Source organism: Microcaecilia unicolor, chromosome 9 (assembly GCF_901765095.1).
Source record: "Microcaecilia unicolor chromosome 9, aMicUni1.1, whole genome shotgun sequence".
In the NCBI taxonomy this organism is placed as follows: Eukaryota; Metazoa; Chordata; class Amphibia; order Gymnophiona; family Siphonopidae; genus Microcaecilia; species Microcaecilia unicolor.
The window spans coordinates 137,651,828-137,672,704 of record NC_044039.1 but is presented as its reverse complement, the minus strand read 5'-3'; the positions used below and the strand labels follow the sequence as shown (position 1 = coordinate 137,672,704).

General features: G+C 43.1%; 1 protein-coding gene across 1 annotated transcript in view; it reads right to left on the bottom strand.

The window, feature by feature from the left end:
• Positions 1-20,877, bottom strand: part of PSEN1 (presenilin 1) — a 142,474-nt gene that overhangs the window by 98,215 nt on the left and 23,382 nt on the right. Inside the window, exons 2-3 of the mRNA XM_030214855.1 lie at positions 14,978-15,040; positions 6,737-6,880 (exon numbers count right to left, since the gene is read on the bottom strand). Of these exons, the coding sequence (XP_030070715.1) occupies positions 6,737-6,820 (84 nt within the window). The 5' untranslated portion in view covers positions 6,821-6,880; positions 14,978-15,040. The remainder of the gene's footprint in view (positions 1-6,736; positions 6,881-14,977; positions 15,041-20,877) is intronic.

The window sequence follows — 20,877 nt, the reverse complement described above, 5'->3', positions numbered from 1 at the left end:
ACCCCCCTTCAGGAATCTGCTACTGGAGGCAATTTTGATCCTCTCACACCACAGCCGGGACTATAAACTGGCACGAGCCCTCTATGCTAATATGAGAAGGCTGTAAGATGTATGCTCGTAGGAGAGGGAGCCAGAGCAAATCTCAGTCAAGGTACCTCAGGGCAAACTAGGAGGGGAGTAATGGGGGAAGGACGAGAGGGACCTGGCACCACTAGGTGTACACCTAGACCCTAAGCCTGGGCCACCTGAACCCGAAAAGTTCTTCCAGACCTGGGGGACCAGGCCAGGAACTAAGCAATCCAGACCATTCACTTACTTGATAGAGAGAATACCGAGGTTAAGTTGGCTGCACATGACCACATATATTAAACCTCTGAAGTTCTCTATCTCCATTTGCTGGCAGGGGGATATAACCAACAAGTCTCTGGATTGACCTGTGGGACGCTATGCGCCCCCCCCCCCCCCCCCCCCCCCCCCAAATCTGCCATCCATACTGAAGTGACAGAGATTTGGCTGGCCTGAATTCAGCAGCAGCAGCTCTTCTCTTGGGCCAAGCCAAGCCCAGCCAGTGCTCAGTGGAGTGAGATCTTCCCGTGGTGGCACCTCCCGAGACCTTCCTAGACCATGCGGAGTGTCCCTGCAGCCCTGGAGTGTCCTGGGAAAAGCTCCAATCCATCACGCATGCCATAAGTAGGAGAACCACAGCAGCTCTACTTCCTCCTTCCCTCCTCCCCCATCTGACGTCTGACTGGGCAGTGGGCATGCGAACAATCCTCCCTAATGCTCTACCCTAACAGCACACCTATATTTGCATATAATTGGAACTGAGTATTAGGGAGGATTGTGCCGCGCTGTTCTGGTTTTAATTTTCCAGCGCTGAGTTTTGATCATAGGATCTTCTAGTGAACTACTGCACTGATCCTATGAGGCAGTAAGTGACCTGTCATGAAGGAAAAATGCCAGGATCACCTATTTAGACTTTACAGCCCCCAATAAGCCTTTTGGTTTATATTGGCTGCAGGCAGACATTACTACATTTCCTTAAAAAGGTATAGGAAATACTTTTAAGGTGGTGTTTACCAGTTTCTGTTCAATAGGATACAAAAGCACATTGTACCTGAGGACGTTTTGTCCATCAGTTTTGGACTAGGCAACCTGCAGCCCTTAATTTACCTTTGAGCTATAGATGTTCCTAGAATTTGAACCTGAAAAGCTTATGTGCTACCAGACCACTCCATGTTATCAGGTGCAATCTGAACCGGTCCTGGTTTTACTCCCATTGGGGGTAAAACCAGGACTGGCTCAGCTTGTCATTAAATGACTCAGATCCATCAAGTAAATTAACTTTTGAAAGCATTAATGGGATCCCAGCTGCACTCCTTGCCAAGCTGTAGCACCTTCTTGTGATTTTACTTCTGGGATATATTGGTGTTTTAAGGCCTTATTCATGTTCTATGTATTTATGACTAAGGTGAGGTATTCTGCTAATATGCAGTTTCTGTGTAAAAACGTTTGTTTGTTCTTTTTTTCCCCAATAAGAGAAACATTGGTATTCTAGGGACTGGGGTACTAATTGCAATGCTGCCTCTTTATATGCGCTCATGAGGGATATGGCTACCATAGGGGCAGAGCCATGGAGTCACCCCACCCTCTGAGGTTTGTCCTGTATGAGTACCAACACCTTTTCTCCTAGAAAAAAAAAAGAACTGCTTAAATACAGTATCTGGCTTTATATATAGGACACCTCCCATCAACACAATATACCTGGAGACATTTTTTAAAATCTGTAACCTAAGATCAGCTGGAGCAGCAACAATTCTAACCCAACACAAAATACTACTGCGTACATCTGCTGCAAAAAGAGAGAGAGAGAGAGAGAGAAAAAGAGAGAGAGAGATCAATGCAGTGGCGGTACTGCATTTAAATCTCTCTTATGAATATTCATTGTGGATATCCAGAAAACCTGACTGGCTGGGGTGCCTCAAAGACCAGGTTTGGTAAACAGTGTTCTAAATTTATTTCCATCTGTCACTTCTTATCAGTAGGTAGCAGCAGAAATGTACAGTACTGAAGACACATTCTGAAAGAATTTAGGTTTATTTTGATATTTTATAATTGCTGTGGAGATTAGAAGGTTGAGTTGTCATGTATTTGGAACAAATTTTGTTGCATATTAATTTTAAAATACAAACAATGAGACTTGCTGGATATAAAAAATGAAAATTACAATTGGTTAATTTTTAGGTTTTATTTATGTCTGATTATATATGTCTCTAATATTTGAAGTTTAACAAATACTATTTAAAAATAATTGAGATTTATTTTTTTACTTATATTAATGTATATTTCTACATAAATAATTAGAATTTTATGACCATCTAAAACATATTGTAAATCCATGTCACAGAATCCAGGAAAATGTTTGCACTGGTATTTTATATTGCTTATAATATTGAGGGAAATAGTTAAATAAAGTAAAAATCAACAAACAGGATTAAAAACAGTCACCAATTAGGGCTGCTTTCTAATCAGATCACAAAAATGTGCATAAAGAGGGAAGACTAAACCTGAAGCACAAGGTAAAATGAATTTTGATCCAATACATAGAAGCAATGTACTGAGCACTTTCTCCTCCACACAAAAAATGGGGGAATGCCTTAGTAATTCTGCTCCACAATCTGTAAGATCACATGAAATTTTAAGTAGTTTGAACAAAGAGAAACCAATACACCAAGCATCCAAGTTTCATCTTTCATTCCGGAGGTGTCATACAGTAGCATTTGAAATAGATAATTTAAAATGTCATGGAACTTTCATTTCCATGTAGCTGTTCGTGTACATAACATACAGAGAACCCTCACCATTAGATCCAACCTTGCCCAGGTAGACAAAGGGTCATGCTGCAGCAAAAGCAAAGGGACAGATTCCTCTGGGTCCTCAGACATGTCCCGTTCTTCAAGCAGAAGTAAAAGCCAAACCGTGCACTCTTGTGATCCTATGAACAGGTGCAGTCTACACCCTACATTCTCACAAGCTAACTGCTGAGAGCAGGATCCCTTTGAACACCCATCTAATCTACAAATAGCATGAGATGTGATTAATAGCAAACTAGAGCAGAATTCCTGAACTGAGAGAAAAAGCATTTCTTTGCACATTCAATAATATTGTGCTTTCCAGTTATAAAGGTTAAAAGCTTTGCCAGCCATACAGAAAGCAAAATTACAATCTGCAATAGATATGACAATCAGCAAATCAAATGTTAGGCATTTTTTCACTGTGCATAGTATATATTATATTACTCTTTCTAAACCACACAGAACACAGACACATTCACACACATACACAGTGGCGATCCTAGGTCGGCTGCCACCCGGGGCGGATCGCCACTGCGCACCCCCTCCCCCCTGGTTTTCAGCGGCGTCCGTCCCCCCCAGGGTACAGCACGACACCCCCCCCCCAGGTGCATTCTTGGCTGCTGGAGGGTGCAGAGAGCAGCCACGCGCCTGTCGGCTCCACTGGCTCTCTGCTCCCTCTGCCCCGGAACAGGAAGTAACCTGTTCCGAGGCAGAGGGAGCAGGGAACCAGCGGAGCCGACAGGCGCGGCTGCTCTCTGTACCCTCCACCAGTGTGCACCCAGGGCGGACCGCCCCCACCGTCCCGCCCTTAGTACGCCACTGCACATACAGAGGCAATGGAACTAGCAATAAACATACAGATACGCACACATACACGCAAAGGAGTTGGAAAGAGTTCCTTGAGCAATGCCCTGCACACTGTCCCCATTTCTTTTTCTTTTTCGATAGGCCTCGATTCTCAACAGTTTGCATTTGGGGGTGGAACAGAGTGCTAAAAAATAACAAACAAAAAAAATACATTGCTAAGTCCTGTTTTCAGAAAGGGTCTTCCAGAAGTGGAATGAGACAAGTTTCAGATCTCTCTCATTTCTAGCAAGGTTGAAGACAAGGTGATGTCCAAACAAACACCAAACCAACAATACGTCATCATCTAAGTAGGATTTTTTTAAATTGTGTGAAAGCAAAACATGGTATAACACTCGGGCCAGATGTTGATGACCTAAGGAATTAACACTCAAGTCCCAATTCTGCCCTAAAAGAAAAAACACAGTACCTTTGTAAAAAGTCTCACTGTTGTGATATCTACTTACCTAAGACTGGCAGAGATGGGTCAAATTACTGTGAATCAAGATTGTGATCAAAAACTGACCTATATGCAGTAAATCCTAGGCAAGTAAGGTTTCCTTGATTGCAATCTCAGGTAATGTAAAAATAAGGCTGGAAAAGTACAATGAAAGTAAAACCTATAGCATGGACTATTGCTCATTTTATTACCATTTTCCTGGATCATTTATGCATGATCCAGGACTATAAGCAAGGAAAGAAAGAATCCTGCTATTCTAAATCCACTGCTTTTTGAACTAAATACACCTCAGGTTTTGAGATTTGACTTATGTCTTCTCATTACTACAGTGAACTCCATTTAAGTGTACGTCGGATAAGCGCACGCTCTGTTTAACTGTATGCCGTACTTCGGTCCCGTTTTTGGCGCCATCAATTTCTAAAGGGACAGGTTTAGCGCACCACTGATAAGTGCAAGATTCGCTTATATGCATGGTTTACGACCGCTCCTCTGCAGGAAAGATTCCGCATAAGCGCACACATAGAATATGGAAGCCGATTGGCAGGTGACAAAGGGGCGATAAATTTGAAATCTCGTTGGTTAACTGCCACAGGCAGAAGAAGCGAAAGAATGTTGTTAGAGTGTACACTGGAGTCGTCGTCGTCGTCGCACAACTGTAAGACTAACACTGGCTGAACAAATAGAAGTTCTTAAAAAATTAGAAAACAAACAAGGTCAAGCATCTATTGCTAAAGAATATGGTGTCAATCCCAGTCAAATTTCAGGTATCTTGAAGCAGAAAGACCAGCTTCTGGAAGACTGGCAAAACAATACAAATCCACACAGGAAACGAAAACGGGCGGGAAAAGATGAGGATGTAGAAGATGCTCTTCTTTGGTGGTTTTCTCAAGTCAGGAGCAGACAGTTTCCTGTCAGTGGTCCACTGCTTATGGAAAAAGCTAATCAGCTAGCTGAAAGTCTTGGACTAACTGAATTCAAAGCCACTGTTGGATGGTTGGAAAGATGGAAGGAGAGGAACAACATAAAATTCAAGAAACAGCATGGTGAAAAACAAGACGCTGATGACTTTGGTGCTGAAAATTGGGTTGTTTCAGTTCTTCCTACCATCTTGAATGAGTTTGCACCTTGTGACATTTTCAATGCTGATGAAAACGGTCTCTACTGGTGAGTGATTCCTGATGGAACACTTGCATTCAAACAAGCCGAAACTACAGGAAGTAAAACGCTGAAGGACCGACTGACGATCCTCCTTTGCTGCAATATGGATGGGAGTAAGAAGTTGGAACCACTCGTCACTGGAAAGAGCAAACAGCCCCGTTGCTTCAAGAATGTTAAGCGACTTCCTGTGTCATACGAGGCTAACGCAAATTCGTGGATGACTCGGGAAATTTGGAAGCAGTGGCTAAAGAAGTTAGACAATAGAATGCGCGCACAAAAGTGTCAGATTTTGTTGCTTTGTGATAATTGTGCTGCACACAGTGATGATGTCAGCCTGTCTAACGTCAAGGTGGTATTCCTGCCACCAAACACTACCTCTCTGATCCAACCTATGGATCAGGGCATAATAGCCAATTTCAAACAACATTATCGGGCTCTTGTGCTACGTCATCTGATGAGCGTTATGGATGACCAGACTGGCAAGGATAAACGTGCTGTTGAACTGGCTCGTAATCTATCACTGTTGGATTCCCTACATATGCAGAAAAAAGCCTGGAATCATGTTACACAGGCAACCATTGTGAACTGCTACAAGCGGGCAAGCTTTGTTAAGAATGTGATGAGGGACGGAACAGATGCAGCTGTTGCAAACATGTTAGATGAACAGGCTATTGACATCCCAGCCGGTGTTACTGAAGAGGAGTTTCATCACTACGATCTACCATCAGCTGACGACAGCACTGATGTTGAGATATGTTCCTACACGCAGGCAACGGCTGATGATGAAAGATGATGAAATGAGCAGCAAGGAACATGCTGACGAAATTCAACAACCTCCTGTCACTTTTGCAAGAGCGCTGGAGAGTCTCAACACTGTGCAGGCCTATCTGGAGGCCACTGGATGTCAGTGCTATGACAGTTTTTACCGTCTGGTAGACGTAGTCTATGGAACTCACAGACACAAGCGTGTAAAAAGGACTATGACTGATTACTTCAAGTAAGCCTAACGTCAGTTAACGGAGACTGTATACTGAACGTATAATAAACAGTACTGTACATGTGTTTATCAGATGTCAAGCTTCTTTGGGTCACAACGGTTAAGTGCATGCTCCAGTTAGCTGCATGTATTTCTTTGGTCCCAGACCCTTGCTCTTAAGCGGATTGCACTGTATATCTTATCAGTCATATACACATTATTCTCTCTTGTCCCATAAAAAAGGATGGCACTCAGAAACATTGAGCTCAACTATGGAAGGGGCAAGGGATGGGCTCATGGCCCACTGGCAATATTGCACAAACCCAAAAATACACTGTATACTGAACTGCAAATGGCACAAAAACTTCACTTTGCTTTCTCTACCATCGTACAACCAACAACTTGTGAAAGTTAAATAGCCATACATACGTGAAGGGCACTTACCAAGTTAGGTGAGTGGCTGTCAGGGTATACCTCCGTCAGCTGTCCTTGCTGATAGTGGGGTAAAGATGCTGTTAGCTCCGTCATTGGGACAACCTGCTCAGAAAACCTCTCTGTTCTCTTTTACAGTTTAAAAGTTCTGTGGCACTGCAACAGATAAAATCAACTTGTCAACACCAGCTGACAAAGAATTTAAAAAAATCATACATTTTAGTACACTACTAATACTCTCTTATCACCGTAATCTGGACAGAAAGAATTACTTGCCCAAAGTAATGACTCCAAGTGGAGAACCTTAAAATCATGAGAGGTCCAATCTCAAAGGTCAAGCTCTTCTCCACTACCCCTGTTTTTACACACTGAAGTCCCTCAACATATAGCAGCTGTAACTTGTTCAAGTAACCATTATACCCTCCTTCAATTATGTTTTACCTGATAATTTTCTTTCCTTTAGTCACAGTATATGAATCCAGGAATTGATGGGTTATGTCTGCCTACCAGCAGGTGGAGATAGAGAGCACAATTGAGAACTCTGACTTGTAAGACTGAGAGGCTCCTGGTGAGTCAATATTTCTCATAACAAAGCAGAAGGCAATATTCCATTAGCCACAAGAAACATCTCCTTCCTCACAGCGAACAAAGAACTGAATTACAATATTAACAAATACAGAAACTATAACTTGAAACAGCAAACTAGAATAGAGAAATAAAATGAAAGAAGACAGGGTGGGATTCTGGATTCATACGCAGCAACTAAAGGGAAGAAAATTATCAGGTAAGACATAATTTTTTCTTCCTTGTCATCAGCAGCATATGAATTCAGGAACTGATGGGTTGTATCAGAGCAGAAGTAGGCAAAGAAGCAGAAACAGTAGCCACGAGTACCGATGACCCAAAAGATGCTTCTGATCGAGCTGACACATCCACCCGGTAATGCTTGGAAAAAGAATGCAAAGACGACCAGGTAGCTGATCTATAGGTTTCCATCAGAGAAAATGCACATGACCCCGCCAAAGAAGTGGAAATGCTTCTGGTTGAACGGGCTTTCAGCGCCAAAGGAAATGGCCTACCAGAAAGAAGATACGCTGAAGATATGTCTTCTCTTCTTCATCAGGCAATGGTAGCCTTGGAAGCCATATTTCCTTTATTAGGACCTCCAAAGAGAACAAAAGTGTGGTCAGAAAGTCATTAAGTGATTTCTAAATAGTGAATCAAAAATATGATGCGCATCAAGCAGACACAAGAGACTAACTCTTTCCACAATCTTATTTCCTGAAAGAAGGCAAAAAACAATGGATAGCTAAGGTGAAACACTGAGGTTTGGCTGAGATTATCTCACATTAAATGTCATCTGCCATCAAGATGCCCAGTCTCCCAGTCTCATAAGGTCCTCTTGTAATTTTTCACAATCCACCTTGCGATTTAACAACTTCAAATAACTGTGTCATCAGCACGTTTAATTACCTCACTGGTCATTCTCATCTCTAGATCATTTATAAAATATTTCAAAAAGAAGTGGTTCCAGCAAAGAGGTTTGAGACAAGTGGCCTCTACAGCAAGATAGGGCTGCCACCTGAACCTTAAGGGAGCTGAGAGCCAGACCTTTAATGCCCTCTTGCAAGAAGGCTAGAATGTGAGGGATAGATGCCGAGAAGGGAGAAATTGCTCTCTTTCTGAGCACCAGGCTTTAAACAACCTCCAGATGCAAGCATACACTGTAGTAGTAGACCACTTCTGCACTTAAAGTAAGGCAGTAATGACATCTTCCGAATACCCCTCTTTCTTAGTTGTGACCTCTCAATAGCCAAGCTGCAAGACCAAAGGGGGAGGGATCCTCCATGAGAATGGGTCTCCGAGACAGAAGATCGTAAAGGGGAGGAAGACAGAGTGGACTCTTGACCAAGAAGTGGACTAGATCCACATACCAGGGCCTGCGGGGCCAGTTGGAAGCAATGAGAATCCCCAGTCCTTGATGAAGAAGGATCTTGTGGAGAACTCTCCCTATCATCGGTCATAGCAGGAAAGCATAAAGCAGTTCCCTCGCCAGCCAGTCCTGAATAGTATCTAGACCTTCTGAACCAAACTCTTCTAATTAAAATCGAGGGCCTTTGGCAATGCGCTTGGTCGCCATGAAATCTAAGGTCAGAGTGACCCATTTCTGAGTGATCAGGTGAAATACTGTTGGTGACAACTCCCACTCCCCCAGATCTAGGAAATTTTTACTGAGAAAATCTGACTGAACATTCAAGCTGTCAGCAGTGTGCGCTGCCAAGAGCATGGGGACATGATATTCTGCCCACTAAATCAGAAGATGAGTCTCCAATGCTAAAGAAGCACTGCAAGTTTCTCCTTGCCTGATGATGTAAGTCAACATCGTCACATTGTCCAACAGTACTCTCACCAGGAAACCCCTAAGAATATGCTGGAAGTCTTTCAAAGCTAACCAGACCACTCTGGGTTCCAGAAAAATTATTGGCTAGAGGGCCTCCATTTGGACCAGAGTCCGAGCACTTTGCTTCCGACACTGAGCTCCCCAAATCATTAAGACTAGCATCTGTCATGACCACTACCCACCGAGGAATTGCCAAAGAGATACCTTTGAAGACACTGCAGTCATACAGCCACCAAACCATGCAGTGTCTCGCCTGGGACATCCAGGGCATACAAAGGTTGTAGTCCCGAGAAACAGGAGACCAGCAACATAGAAGAGAGTGCTTAAGAGAATGCATTTGAATCTTGGCCTATGGAATGAAATTCAGAGGCACAGCCATGGACCCCACTATCTGAACAAAGTCCCAGACTCAAATACTCAACAGATGGGAGTAAAGAACAAATTTGTTCTGGAAGGAGCACCTTGACCTGGAGAGTGTTGAAGCAAACTCCCAAGTAGTCCAGACATTGAGAGGAGTTGAACCGTGTCTGAAAAGTTGACCACCCAACTCAGGGACTTCAGCAAGCTGATCACGCAAGAGGTAGCTGTCAGACTCTCCTGATGAGAGGAAGCTCTGATAAACTTGAATGCCCTCCTTCCGAAGGAACACTGCCGCCGCCACCACCACCAAGACCTTGGAGAAGGTTCTGGGAGTTGTATCTAAGCCAAACGGCATTGTCCTGATTGCCTTTAACTGAAAGTGCTGCCCTTGAATCACAAACTTCAAGAAGAGCCGATGAGGCAGCCAGATTGGAATATGAAAGTAGGCCTTGAGATCCAGAGAACAGCCATCACCAAAAGCAAGGTTTCCATGCAGAAATGCTTGACCTAAAGGAATCTGTTCACATTTTTTAGGTCATGAACTTCTTTGGTACTAGAAAATAAACAAAGTAGCGACCCGTCCCCCTTTCCTGAGAAGGGACAGGTATGATAGCCCCAAAGCGCATAGATTGCAAAGGATGTCCAGAACTGCTCCCTTCTTGCACAAGGAATCCAACATAAAAGAAAAACAATCGACTTGACAGAAGTCTAACTTGTAACTGTCTCTGATATTCAGGATCCAGTGATCTGATGCTATTTTGGACCACTCTTCATAACAGTTGGACAGCCAACCCCCTATCAGTTGCAGTGAAGAGTGGACCCCATCATTGTGGATCACGGGAGGAGGGACCTAATCGAGATGATTGTTGACAGCTCTATAACTATGAAAGGATGACTTAGACTGATACTTGGGCTTCTGAAAGGTATGGTAACAGCCAGGCGCTTCGCATGTTTCGGACAGGATCATACCAGAGAGATCTGGAATGAGGATTTAGGCTTGTCCTCAGAAAGACTCTGAGAATCCCCCCAAATCTTTTTCAAATCCTCTCCAAATAGCGGCTTACCCCGAAAGGGAAGTTTAGTCAAGCGCTGTTTAGAGGTAGCATCTGCAGACCAGTGCAGAAGCCACAATAAGCATCTGGCTGTTACTGACAAGGTAATTTGTTTAGCAGAAGCCCAAATAAGATCATACAAGGAATCAGCCAAGAAAGCCAAACCAGTCTCCATAGATGGAACTTCACGAGAGGAGAAAGAATCTGGATCTGAAAAGTTATCAGCAGCCTGCTGAACCCACGATAAACAAGCTCTAGCCAAATAAGAGCTACAAGTGGACGCTTGCAAGGACAAAGCCGCAATCTCAAAGGAAAGCTTCAGTGCAGATTCCAATTTTCTATCCTGCATGTCCTTAAGAGCTATCCCTCCTCCAAAGGGAGGGTAGTCTTCTTAGTCACAGCCACCACTAAGGCATCAACCATGGGCAACTTTAACTTGTCCAGCTGTTCCTGAGATATGGGCCGTATCCCTAGCCACCCTGAGGAATTTCCCCCTGGGCTGTGATTAGCTCTTCCACAGCCATCTTAGGGTTAGACGTCACAGCAGTCTGAAGCACAGGAGAGGAGATATTCAGAACTTCCAAGGCCTTTGTTATAAAGGAAGGCAATTCCTCTCTATGAAATATGCAGACCACAGTAGGGTCAACAGATTCTTCCAGAGCAAGCTCCCTCTTTTCCACAGCATCAGGCAAAGCAGAAGGGTCAAAAAACTGTAGAAAGCCCCTTCAAAGATAGAGGAGAGGGAGGAGGACCAGGGTCCACATCCAAACCAGAATCCACCTTCCTCTTCTCAGAAAGGGATGGCAGAGATTGAGAAGGATCAGGTAGGTGCCCAGCAGAGAAAGGGAGAGATATTTTTTTTTTTTAAATGTTTCAATTTGTTTATTAAGTTTTAAACATTTTAACAAGAATACACTTGTTACTGAAATACAGCCATAGTACTTGTTTATACAGAAATAATGACATTCCTTGAAGAAAACATCTTAAAAAAGTAAAACCTACTTCAAAAATAATCTTAAGTTTTTAACTAACATGATAATTATTGCTTCCTTAGACCTCATTATTGGAGGAGACGAAAAGAGTTAGGGGAACATCTCTCTATATAAAAGGCAACACCAACGTTCTATGAAGCCTCCAGCCGGAAGTGTGAAGGGGGCAAGATATCCGGTTTCCCTATGAGTGTCTGCCCCGCCCTCTCTGTAACACAGTCAGTGAAGGAAAACAGCAGAGCACGAAATCAAATCGCTGGCTCTGTAACAGTGAAGGACTCAGAGGGGGGAGGGGAGAGAGGCCAGAGGGCAGGGACACACACACTCCCACATGCACACAGAAGAAAACATTGCTAGCCCCCGTTTAATTTGCATCAGAAACGGGGCTTTTTAGAGCATGAAATCAAATCGCTGGCTCTGTAACAGTGAAGGACTCAGAGGGGGGAGGGGAGAGAGGCCAGAGGGCAGGGACACACACACTCCCACATGCACACAGAAGAAAACATTGCTAGCCCCCGTTTCATTTGCATCAGAAACGGGGCTTTTTTTACTAGTATAACAATAATTCACAGAAATATAAGGTGGCGTAGTATTTCCTTGTAATATTACAACTGTTTAGAATCAAGAAAAGATTTAAGGGCATCAGGTGAAAAAAATGTATATTTAACCTGACCCAGTCTCACAAGGCACTTGCACGGATAGGCTAGGAAAAACATTCCTCCTATCTCAACAGTTCTTGATTTCAGTGCCAAGAAGGCTTTCCTTCTCTGCTGAGTCAATTTTGTAACATCCGGAAAAATCTGTACTTTAATACCCCCAAAACAGGTTTTTAAATTCTTAAAGTACTGTTTCATTATGTTGTTTAAATCCTGTTCAAATATTAAAGACACTATCAATGTAGACCTTTCTGTTGTCTCGTCCAGTGTTTGTTCAGGTATAGCTGAGATATTTCCAGGATCTATATTCATAAGTTGAGCTTCTTGACTTTTCCCAATCTCTCCTTTAGGAATAGGAATGTAATATATTTTATTAACAGGCGGTATAGCTTCCAGAGGCATTTTCAACACCTCATTCAGATAACTTTTGAATAGATCAAGGGGAGTAATCCCTAGGAGTTTGGGAAAGTTCAATAAACGTAAATTTAACCTTCTATTAAAGTTTTCAACTTGTTCCATTCGTCTCCGAAGTTCAACATTATCTTTCACTACTTTTATTTTAAATTCTTGAAGAGAATCTACATTCTTTTGAATAACAGTCATTTTTCCAGCTATTTCTTCTTTTATCAGGTCTACCTTTGCATTTAACTCACCAAATCTCTTATTAAAGTTACTGACTTCTCCCGATGTTTGTTGTAAAGTCATATCCATCCTATTCAGCTTTACCCAAATCATTTCGAGATTTACCTCCTGCGGTTTCTTTGAGGTCCCTGCCTCTGCTCCCAGCGTCTTCTGTGGAACTTCCTGACCCTCACCGTGGATCTCACCCAAAACACTTCCGGTAGGGCGTTGATCCACATCGGTACTCGTCAACGACGCTGGGCAAAGAGGTTTACTAGTCGATGGTGGCGAAAGAGATACATCCTCTCCCAGCAGGTCCTCCACTTCCCCAGAAAGCCCCGCTATGGGATCCACATCTCTGCTTGTTTGGGAAATCGGCGCGAAGAAACGCTCAAGTCCCGTCTGAGTCGATGGAGTCGAGGTAGGTGGGGGAACTATCCTCGTCAACCCCTTCCTTTTAGTATGGGGCATTTTATCGGCAAACAGTTTTCCTCTCAGACCGGTTCTCGGAGCGACTTTCCGCGCTGCCTGTTACGCCGCCGTCTTGGATCGTCTCCGGGAGAGATATTTTTAAAAGAAATGCCCGGTGAATCAGAAGAACAAAATCTGGTGAAAAGGGCAGCTGTGAACCAGTTTTAGCAACAGGAAGTCCAGAAGAAAGAGAAGGAGCCTGAGGACATACAGGAGCAAGATTTTTGAGCCAGAAAGGAGTCTGCACCCGCAGAGGAACCATGGAGCTCCAAAATGGCTGCTGCAGTATGCTCGAGTGAAAAGGCATGAAAGAGACCTGTGCAGGAAGGCGACCCACCCACCACAACTGCCACCGTGAGAGACACCGTGCGGAAGTCAACGCGCCCGCCATGACTGCCACTGAGACACACACAATGCGGAACTCAACGTACCCGCCATGACTGCCACTGTGAGAGACACCGTACGGAAGTCAACGCGCCCGCCATGACTGCCACCATGAGAGACACCGTGCGGAAGTCGACGCACCCGCCGTGACTGCCACCATGAAACTACCGAATATGTGGGGTCTGAATGCTACACACCACTGCAAGCCATGGGACCTGCCGTGGAAAAAGCGAGCGCAGAAATGAAAAGAGAGAAACAAGTGGCAGGGAGCAATCAGTAAGGCACAGGAAATACCAGAGCTAACAGCAATTAAAATTTAAAGAAGTACTCACCCCGCCAGTTGAAAAATGAGAAGGCAGAAGTTTCTCAACAGAGGCATGTTGGATTTGGTTGCTGTACGCACAAATTTCAACCCCCTCCAGAACACAGCAGCTCACAGTCAAAGAATGTGAAAAGGAGAGATAAGCTCTAACTTCTCTGCTATTCTTTCCCTTTTTTTTTTTGCTTTGAGAGGAAGAATAAGGTAGTGGCAGGGGGCGGGTCCCAGCACTACCAGGTATATCCCAGTAAGCACTAGCAGCAACCTAGAAACCCCCCAGGCTCAACTGAACTAGAAATGAACAGGAGCCAACAATCTTGAAAGCCAGGAGCCACTGAGAGATTGGTCCACAGCCTGTTGGTGAGAGAGAGCACAACTGAACTCTGACATAGGACAGGGAGGCTCCTGGTGAGTCAGTACTTCTCTATCTCCACCTGCTGGTAGATGGACAAAACTCATCAGTTCCTGGAATCATATCCTGCTAATGACAAGGAAAGAGGTAAGTTTCCCTTGAGCTTAGCACCACTAATAATTTTAAGAAGTTAGTCACTATGTCTTGCATATGTTCATCTCCTTCTCTCCAACAGATTCTTTAACCTTATTCTTGCCAACCTTGAGATCAGTTTTGTTCCAGTCTGGACAAGCTTGATACCAAAACTTAATCATGATGATGCACCGAGTCCTTGATATACTGAACCACTCAAAGCCAGGGCAGCATCTCTTCCCTTAGCATCCAGGACACCATCTGTAAATTACACTTTATTCAATACAAAATGTTCTCAGGAACCCAAATATCACAAATTCTAAGCATCCTTCACTTTGAATAGTCCTGAGAACCTTCAGTTGCTATTCCACACTACTCATTTCCCACCCTACCCTTTGGCAATAACATTCCACTTCTCTGTTACAGCAAAAAGAAAAAATACTATTAAAAAAATAATAATAATGCTCTTATATGGGACCCTATCTTAAGTGTTGTGTTCAGCGCTGGAGGTCTTACCTTTACATGGACATTGAGAAGATGAAAGCGGTTCAGAAAAAGGTTCCAAAAACAGTGTCGGGCCTGTAACAAACATCACAGAAGGAAAATGAGGATATGATAAGCAGATGTTCACAAGCTTTAATAAAATAAGAGATACGAGCATTTTCCTTAGATAATACAATGAAAGGTTAAGGGATCAATATGTCATATTGAAAGAAAGCAGAATCATTAGTTTGGAGACTCAAAAATCTAAACTAAAATAATCTGGTTCCTTTTATTGCATCCCTGCTCATCAAGGCAAAAGGAGGACCCCCTGAAAACACAAGTAAGTTTCTATAACAGATAAGAAATTTACCCCCCCACCACACACACACACTTTCTTCATCCCACTATCCATCTTTATTTTAAAAAAAATGATTTTTCTCCTCTCCTCCTTCTGGACATTTGACAATTATACTGTTTAAAATGCGCAACAAAAATCAAACACCTATACCCTAGATTGTCTGCCTTCCTCAGCCACTCAACCCTAACACTGTTCATTGCTACAAATGTCAATGACACATCACCGGTGCAAATTTCTAGAATGCCTTCCCATCTACCTACAAACCTGTTACAGTAATATTTACATTTCCCAAAGAAATTCCATAAGGGTTTGCAGCCAGCATGCTGCTCAGCCATTTTTGGATCCAACATTAGAGGAGTACGAAAATTTAGGTCTTACCTGATCATTTTCTTTCCATTAGTCCTTCCCACTATTCCAGAACCTGTGGGATAGCTGTGTCCATCAACCAACAGGTGCGACTGAGAACTGAAAACTGAGCTGAGACATCTCTTGGCATCCAGTCCAGCTCCTCAGTATTTACATAGACAAGCAGTAAGGAGAAACTCAGGGTAAACACAACAACCTTAACTCACTAACCTAACCCTAACCAGATGAGCAGACGTGTGGACCTCTCATCTCTAGACAACTTGTACAGAACAAGAGGTATGCAGGAAGCACCATGCAAGGTGACAATCGTTACTTGACCCATTACTTTGCACCAACTAAACATCTCAGAAACCTTGGGCGGGACTCTGGAAAAGTGGGAAGGACTAATGGAAAGAAAATTATCAGGTAAGATCTAATTTCTCCTTCCATTACGTAACTTCCCATTATTCCAGAACCTGTGGGATGTTCAAAAACAATCCCTAGACTGGATGGGATCCTGGTGACAACGCCCTGTGAATCAAAGCCCCAAACTGGCTTCTGAGTGCGCCACAATGTCCACCCTCTAGTGCTTGGCAAAGGCATGTGGCATCGACCACGTCGCCGCCTTGCAAATATCTGCCAGAGACAATAAGGTAGCCTCCACCCAGGGTGTCACTGTACGCTTCGTAGAATGAGCTCGCAAGTCTGACATGATAGTCTCCTTCAGCCATCTAGCAATTGTGGGCTTGGAAGTCATGAGGCCAAGCCTCCGATTACCAAACAGCACAGTCTGTCTAATTTGTGGAACTCATTTGTGATTTCCAGATATCTAATGAGGACTCTATGCACATCGAGAAGCTTCAAGGAAGAATACTGACCCTCCTCATCCTCGCTCTGAAAGCACAGAAGATCCACAGATTGGTCGAGATGAAATGCAAATACTACTTTCGGAAGAAAGGAAGGAACCACGAACAGGGAGAGCTCTGCCTCCAAAAAGCAAAGAAAGGGATCCTAATTTTCAAAATTAGATTGGGGTCTGGAAAAGCATAAGTACATAAGTAGTGCCATACTGGGAAAGACCAAAGGTCCATCTAGCCCAGCATCCTGTCACCGACAGTGGCCAATCCAGGTCAAGGGCACCTGGCACGCTCCCCAAACGTAAAAACATTCCAGACAAGTTATACCTAAAAATGCGGAATTTTTCCAAGTCCATTTAATAGCGGTCTATGGACTTGTCCTTTAGGAATCTATCTAACCCCTTTTTAAACTCCGTCAAGCTAACCGCCCGTACCACGTTCTCCGGCAACGAATTCCAGAGTCTAATTACACGTTGGGTGAAGAAAAATTTTCTCCGATTCGTTTTAAATTTACCACACTGTAGCTTCAACTCATGCCCTCTAGTCCTAGTATTTTTGGATAGCGTGAACAGTCGCTTCACATCCACCCGATCCATTTTTATTGCTGGTTAGTGTCAATAAGGCCAGTATTCATAGGGAGTTGAACCTGAAGCTCTCTGAAATCCTACGTGTTCAGATGCAACAGCCACCAAGAATGCTGCTTTTAGTGTAAGATCTTTCAAAGAGGCCTTCCAGAATGGCTCAAAAGGAGGCTTCTGAAGAGCCTGAAGGACTAAATTCAAGGTTCCACCCTGGACATGGCGTACAAAAGGGAATCCGAATGAGGTCCGCCCCCTGCAAGAATTGAATAGTGGAGTGCCACAGGGATCTGTACTAGGACCGGGGTCCACGTACCTCAGCCTCTACGGCCAATCCAGGACTACAAGAATTATTCGACCCCAGTGCAATATGATCCTTTTCAACACGCAGCCTTTCATGGGCCAAGGAAGATATACAGCAAATGTGTCTCTGGCCAGGGCTGCAGTAGGGCATCGATCCTAATTAAGCCCCGTTCTTTCCAACGGCTTAAGAACTTGACCACTCTGGCATTATTTTTGGTTGCCATTAAGTCCAGAACCAGAGAAACCCATCAGTCCACTATCAACTGAAAACCCTACATAAGCACATAAGTAATGCCATACTGGGAAAGACCAAAGGTCCATCAAGCCCAACATCCTGTTTCCAATAGTGGCAAATCCAGGTCACAAATACCTGGCAAGATCTCAACAAAGTACAAAACATTCAATACTGCTTATCCCAGAAATAGTGGATTTTCCGCAAGTCCATTTAATAATGGTGTATGGACTTTTCCTTTAGGAAGCCATCTAAACCTTTATTAACCTCCGCTATGCTAACCGGCTTTACCACATTCTCTGGCAACGAATTCCAGAGTTTAATTACATGTTGAGTGAAGAAACATTTTCTACGATTCGATTTAAATTTACTACATTGTAGCTTCATCGCATGCCCCCTAGTCCTAGTATTTTTGGAAAGCATAAACAAATGCTTCAGATCTACCCGTTCCACTCCACTCATTATTTTATAGACCCCTATCATATCTCCTCTCAGCCGCCTTTTCTCCAAGCTAAAGAGCTCTAGCCACTTTCCTCATATGCAAGTCGTCCCATCCCCTTTACCATTTTCGTCACCCTTCTCTGTACCTTTACTAATTCCACTATATCTTTTTTGAGATACAGCGACCAGAATTGAACACAATATTCAAGGTGCGGTCGCACCATGGAGCGATACAAAGGCATTATAACATCCTCATTTTTGTTTTCCTTTCCTAATACTACTTAATATTGTATTTGCTTTCTTAGCTGCAGCAGTACACTGAGCAGAAGGTTTCAACGTATCATCGACGACGACACCTAGATCCCTTTTTCTTGGTCCGTGACTCCTAACGTGGAACCTTGCATGACAGTTATAATTCGGGTTCCTCTTTCCAACATGCATCACTTTGCACTTGCTCACATTAAACGTTATCTGCCATTTAGACGCCCAGTCTCCCAGTCTCGTAAGGTCCTCTTGTAATTTTTCACAATCCTCCAGTGACTTAACAACTTTGTATAACTTTGTGTCATCAGCAAATTTAATTACCTCACTAGTTACTCCCATCTCTAGGTCATTTATAAATATGTTAAAAAGCAGCGGTCCCAGCACAGACCCCTGGGGAACCCCACTAACTACCCTTCTCCATTGAGAATACTGACCATTTAACCCTACTCTCCCTTTTCTATCTTTTAACCAGTTTTTAATCTACAGTAGAACACTACCTCCTATCTCATGACTCTCCAATTTCCTCTGGAGCTACTTTGTCAAACGCCTTCTGAAAATCCAGATACACAATATCAACCAGCTCACCTTTATCCACATGTTTGTTCACCCATTCAAAGAAATGTAGTAGATTGGTGAGGCAAGATTTCTTTTCACTAAATCCGTGTTGACTGTCTAATTAATCCATGCTTTTGAATATGCTCTGTAATTTTGATCTTTATAATAGTCTCTACCATTTTGTCCACCACCAACGTCAGACTCACCAGTCTATAATTTCCCGGATCTCCTCTGGAACCTTTTTTAAAAATCAGCATTACATTGGCCACCCTCCAATCTTCCAGTATCACTCTCAATTTTAAGGATAAATTACATATTACTAACAATAGCTCCGCAAACTCATTTTTCAGTTCTCTCAGTACTCTGGGATTAATACCATCTGGTCCAGGAGATTTCCTATTCTTCAGTTTATAAAACCGCCCTATTACATCCTCCAGGTTTACAGAGAATTCATTAAGTTTCTCCGACTCGTCAGCTTCGAATACCATTTCAGTCACCAGTATCCCACCCAAATCTTCCTCGGTGAAGACCAAAGCAAAGAATTAATTTAATCTCTCCACTATGGCTTTGTCTTCCCTGATCGCCCCTTTTACTCCTCTGTCGTCTAGCAGTTCAACCGATTCTTTTGTTGGCTTCCTGCTTTTAATATACCTAAAAAAGTTTTTACTATGTGTTTTTGCCTCCAACGCAATCTTTTTTTCAAAGTCCCTCTTAGCCTTCCTTATCAGCGCTTTGCATTTGACGTGACATTCCTTATGCTGTTTCTTATTATTTTCAGTCGGTTCCTTCTTCCATTTTCTGAAGGATTTTCTTTTAGCTCTAATACCTTACTTCATCTCACTTTTTAATCATGCCGGCTGTCGTTTGGTCTTCCCTCCTCCTTTTTTAATATGCGGAATATATTTGGCCTGGGCTTCCAGGATTGTGTTTTTGAACAGCATCCACGCCTGATGTAAGTTTTTGACCCTCGTAGTCGCTCCTCTAAGTTTTCTTTTCACCGTTCTTCTCATTTTATCATAGTCTCCTTTTTTAAAGTTAAACGCTAACATATTTGATTTCCTATGTATACTTACTTCAAAGCTAATATCAAATCCGATCATATTATGTTCACTGTTATCAAGCGGCCCCAGCACCATTACTTCCTGCACCAGATCATGTGCTCCACTAAGGACTAGGTGTAAAATATTTCCTTCTCTCGTCGGCTCCTGTACCAGCTGCTCCATGATTTCATCAAGGAATTTTACCTCCCTAGCGTGCCCTGATGTTACATTTACCCAGTCAATATCAGGGTAATTGAAATCACCCATTATTATTGTGTTGCCCAGTTTGTTTGCATCCCTAATTTCCTTTAACATTTCTGCATCAGTGTGTTCATCCTGTCCAGGCGGACGATAGTACACTCCTGTCACTATCCTTTTCCCCTTTACACATGGAATTTCAATCCACAGGGATTCCAAGAAGTGTTTTGTTTCCTGCAGAATTTTCAATCTATTTGATTCAAGGCTCTCCTTAAAAAACAATGCTACCCCTCCATCAATCCGATCCATCCTATCATTACGATATAATTTGTACCCCGGTATGACAGTGTTCCACTGGTTATCCTCCTTCCACCAGGTCTGAGAGATGCCTATTACATCTAATTTTTCATTTAGTGCAATATATTCTAACTCTCCCATCTTATTATTTCTTAGGCTCCTGGCATTCGCATATAGACATTTCAAACTATGTTTGTTGCTCCCATTTACATCATGCTCAGTACTTGATAGTATTAATTTTAAATCTTTTGTCTGCTTTTTATTTTTATTTAAGGACACCTGATCTACTATGGTCTCTTTTGCAACCTCACTATCAGGATACCCTATCTTCCCTGGCTGGATAGTTCCCATTCTCCTGGGTCCAAGAAGTAGCTGCTGAGTTTATAGTTTAGTCACACTTTCTAAACTGCCCAAGCTGACCAGCAGATCTGGGTGGTGTACAAAAACTAAGATTTACAAAGTAAA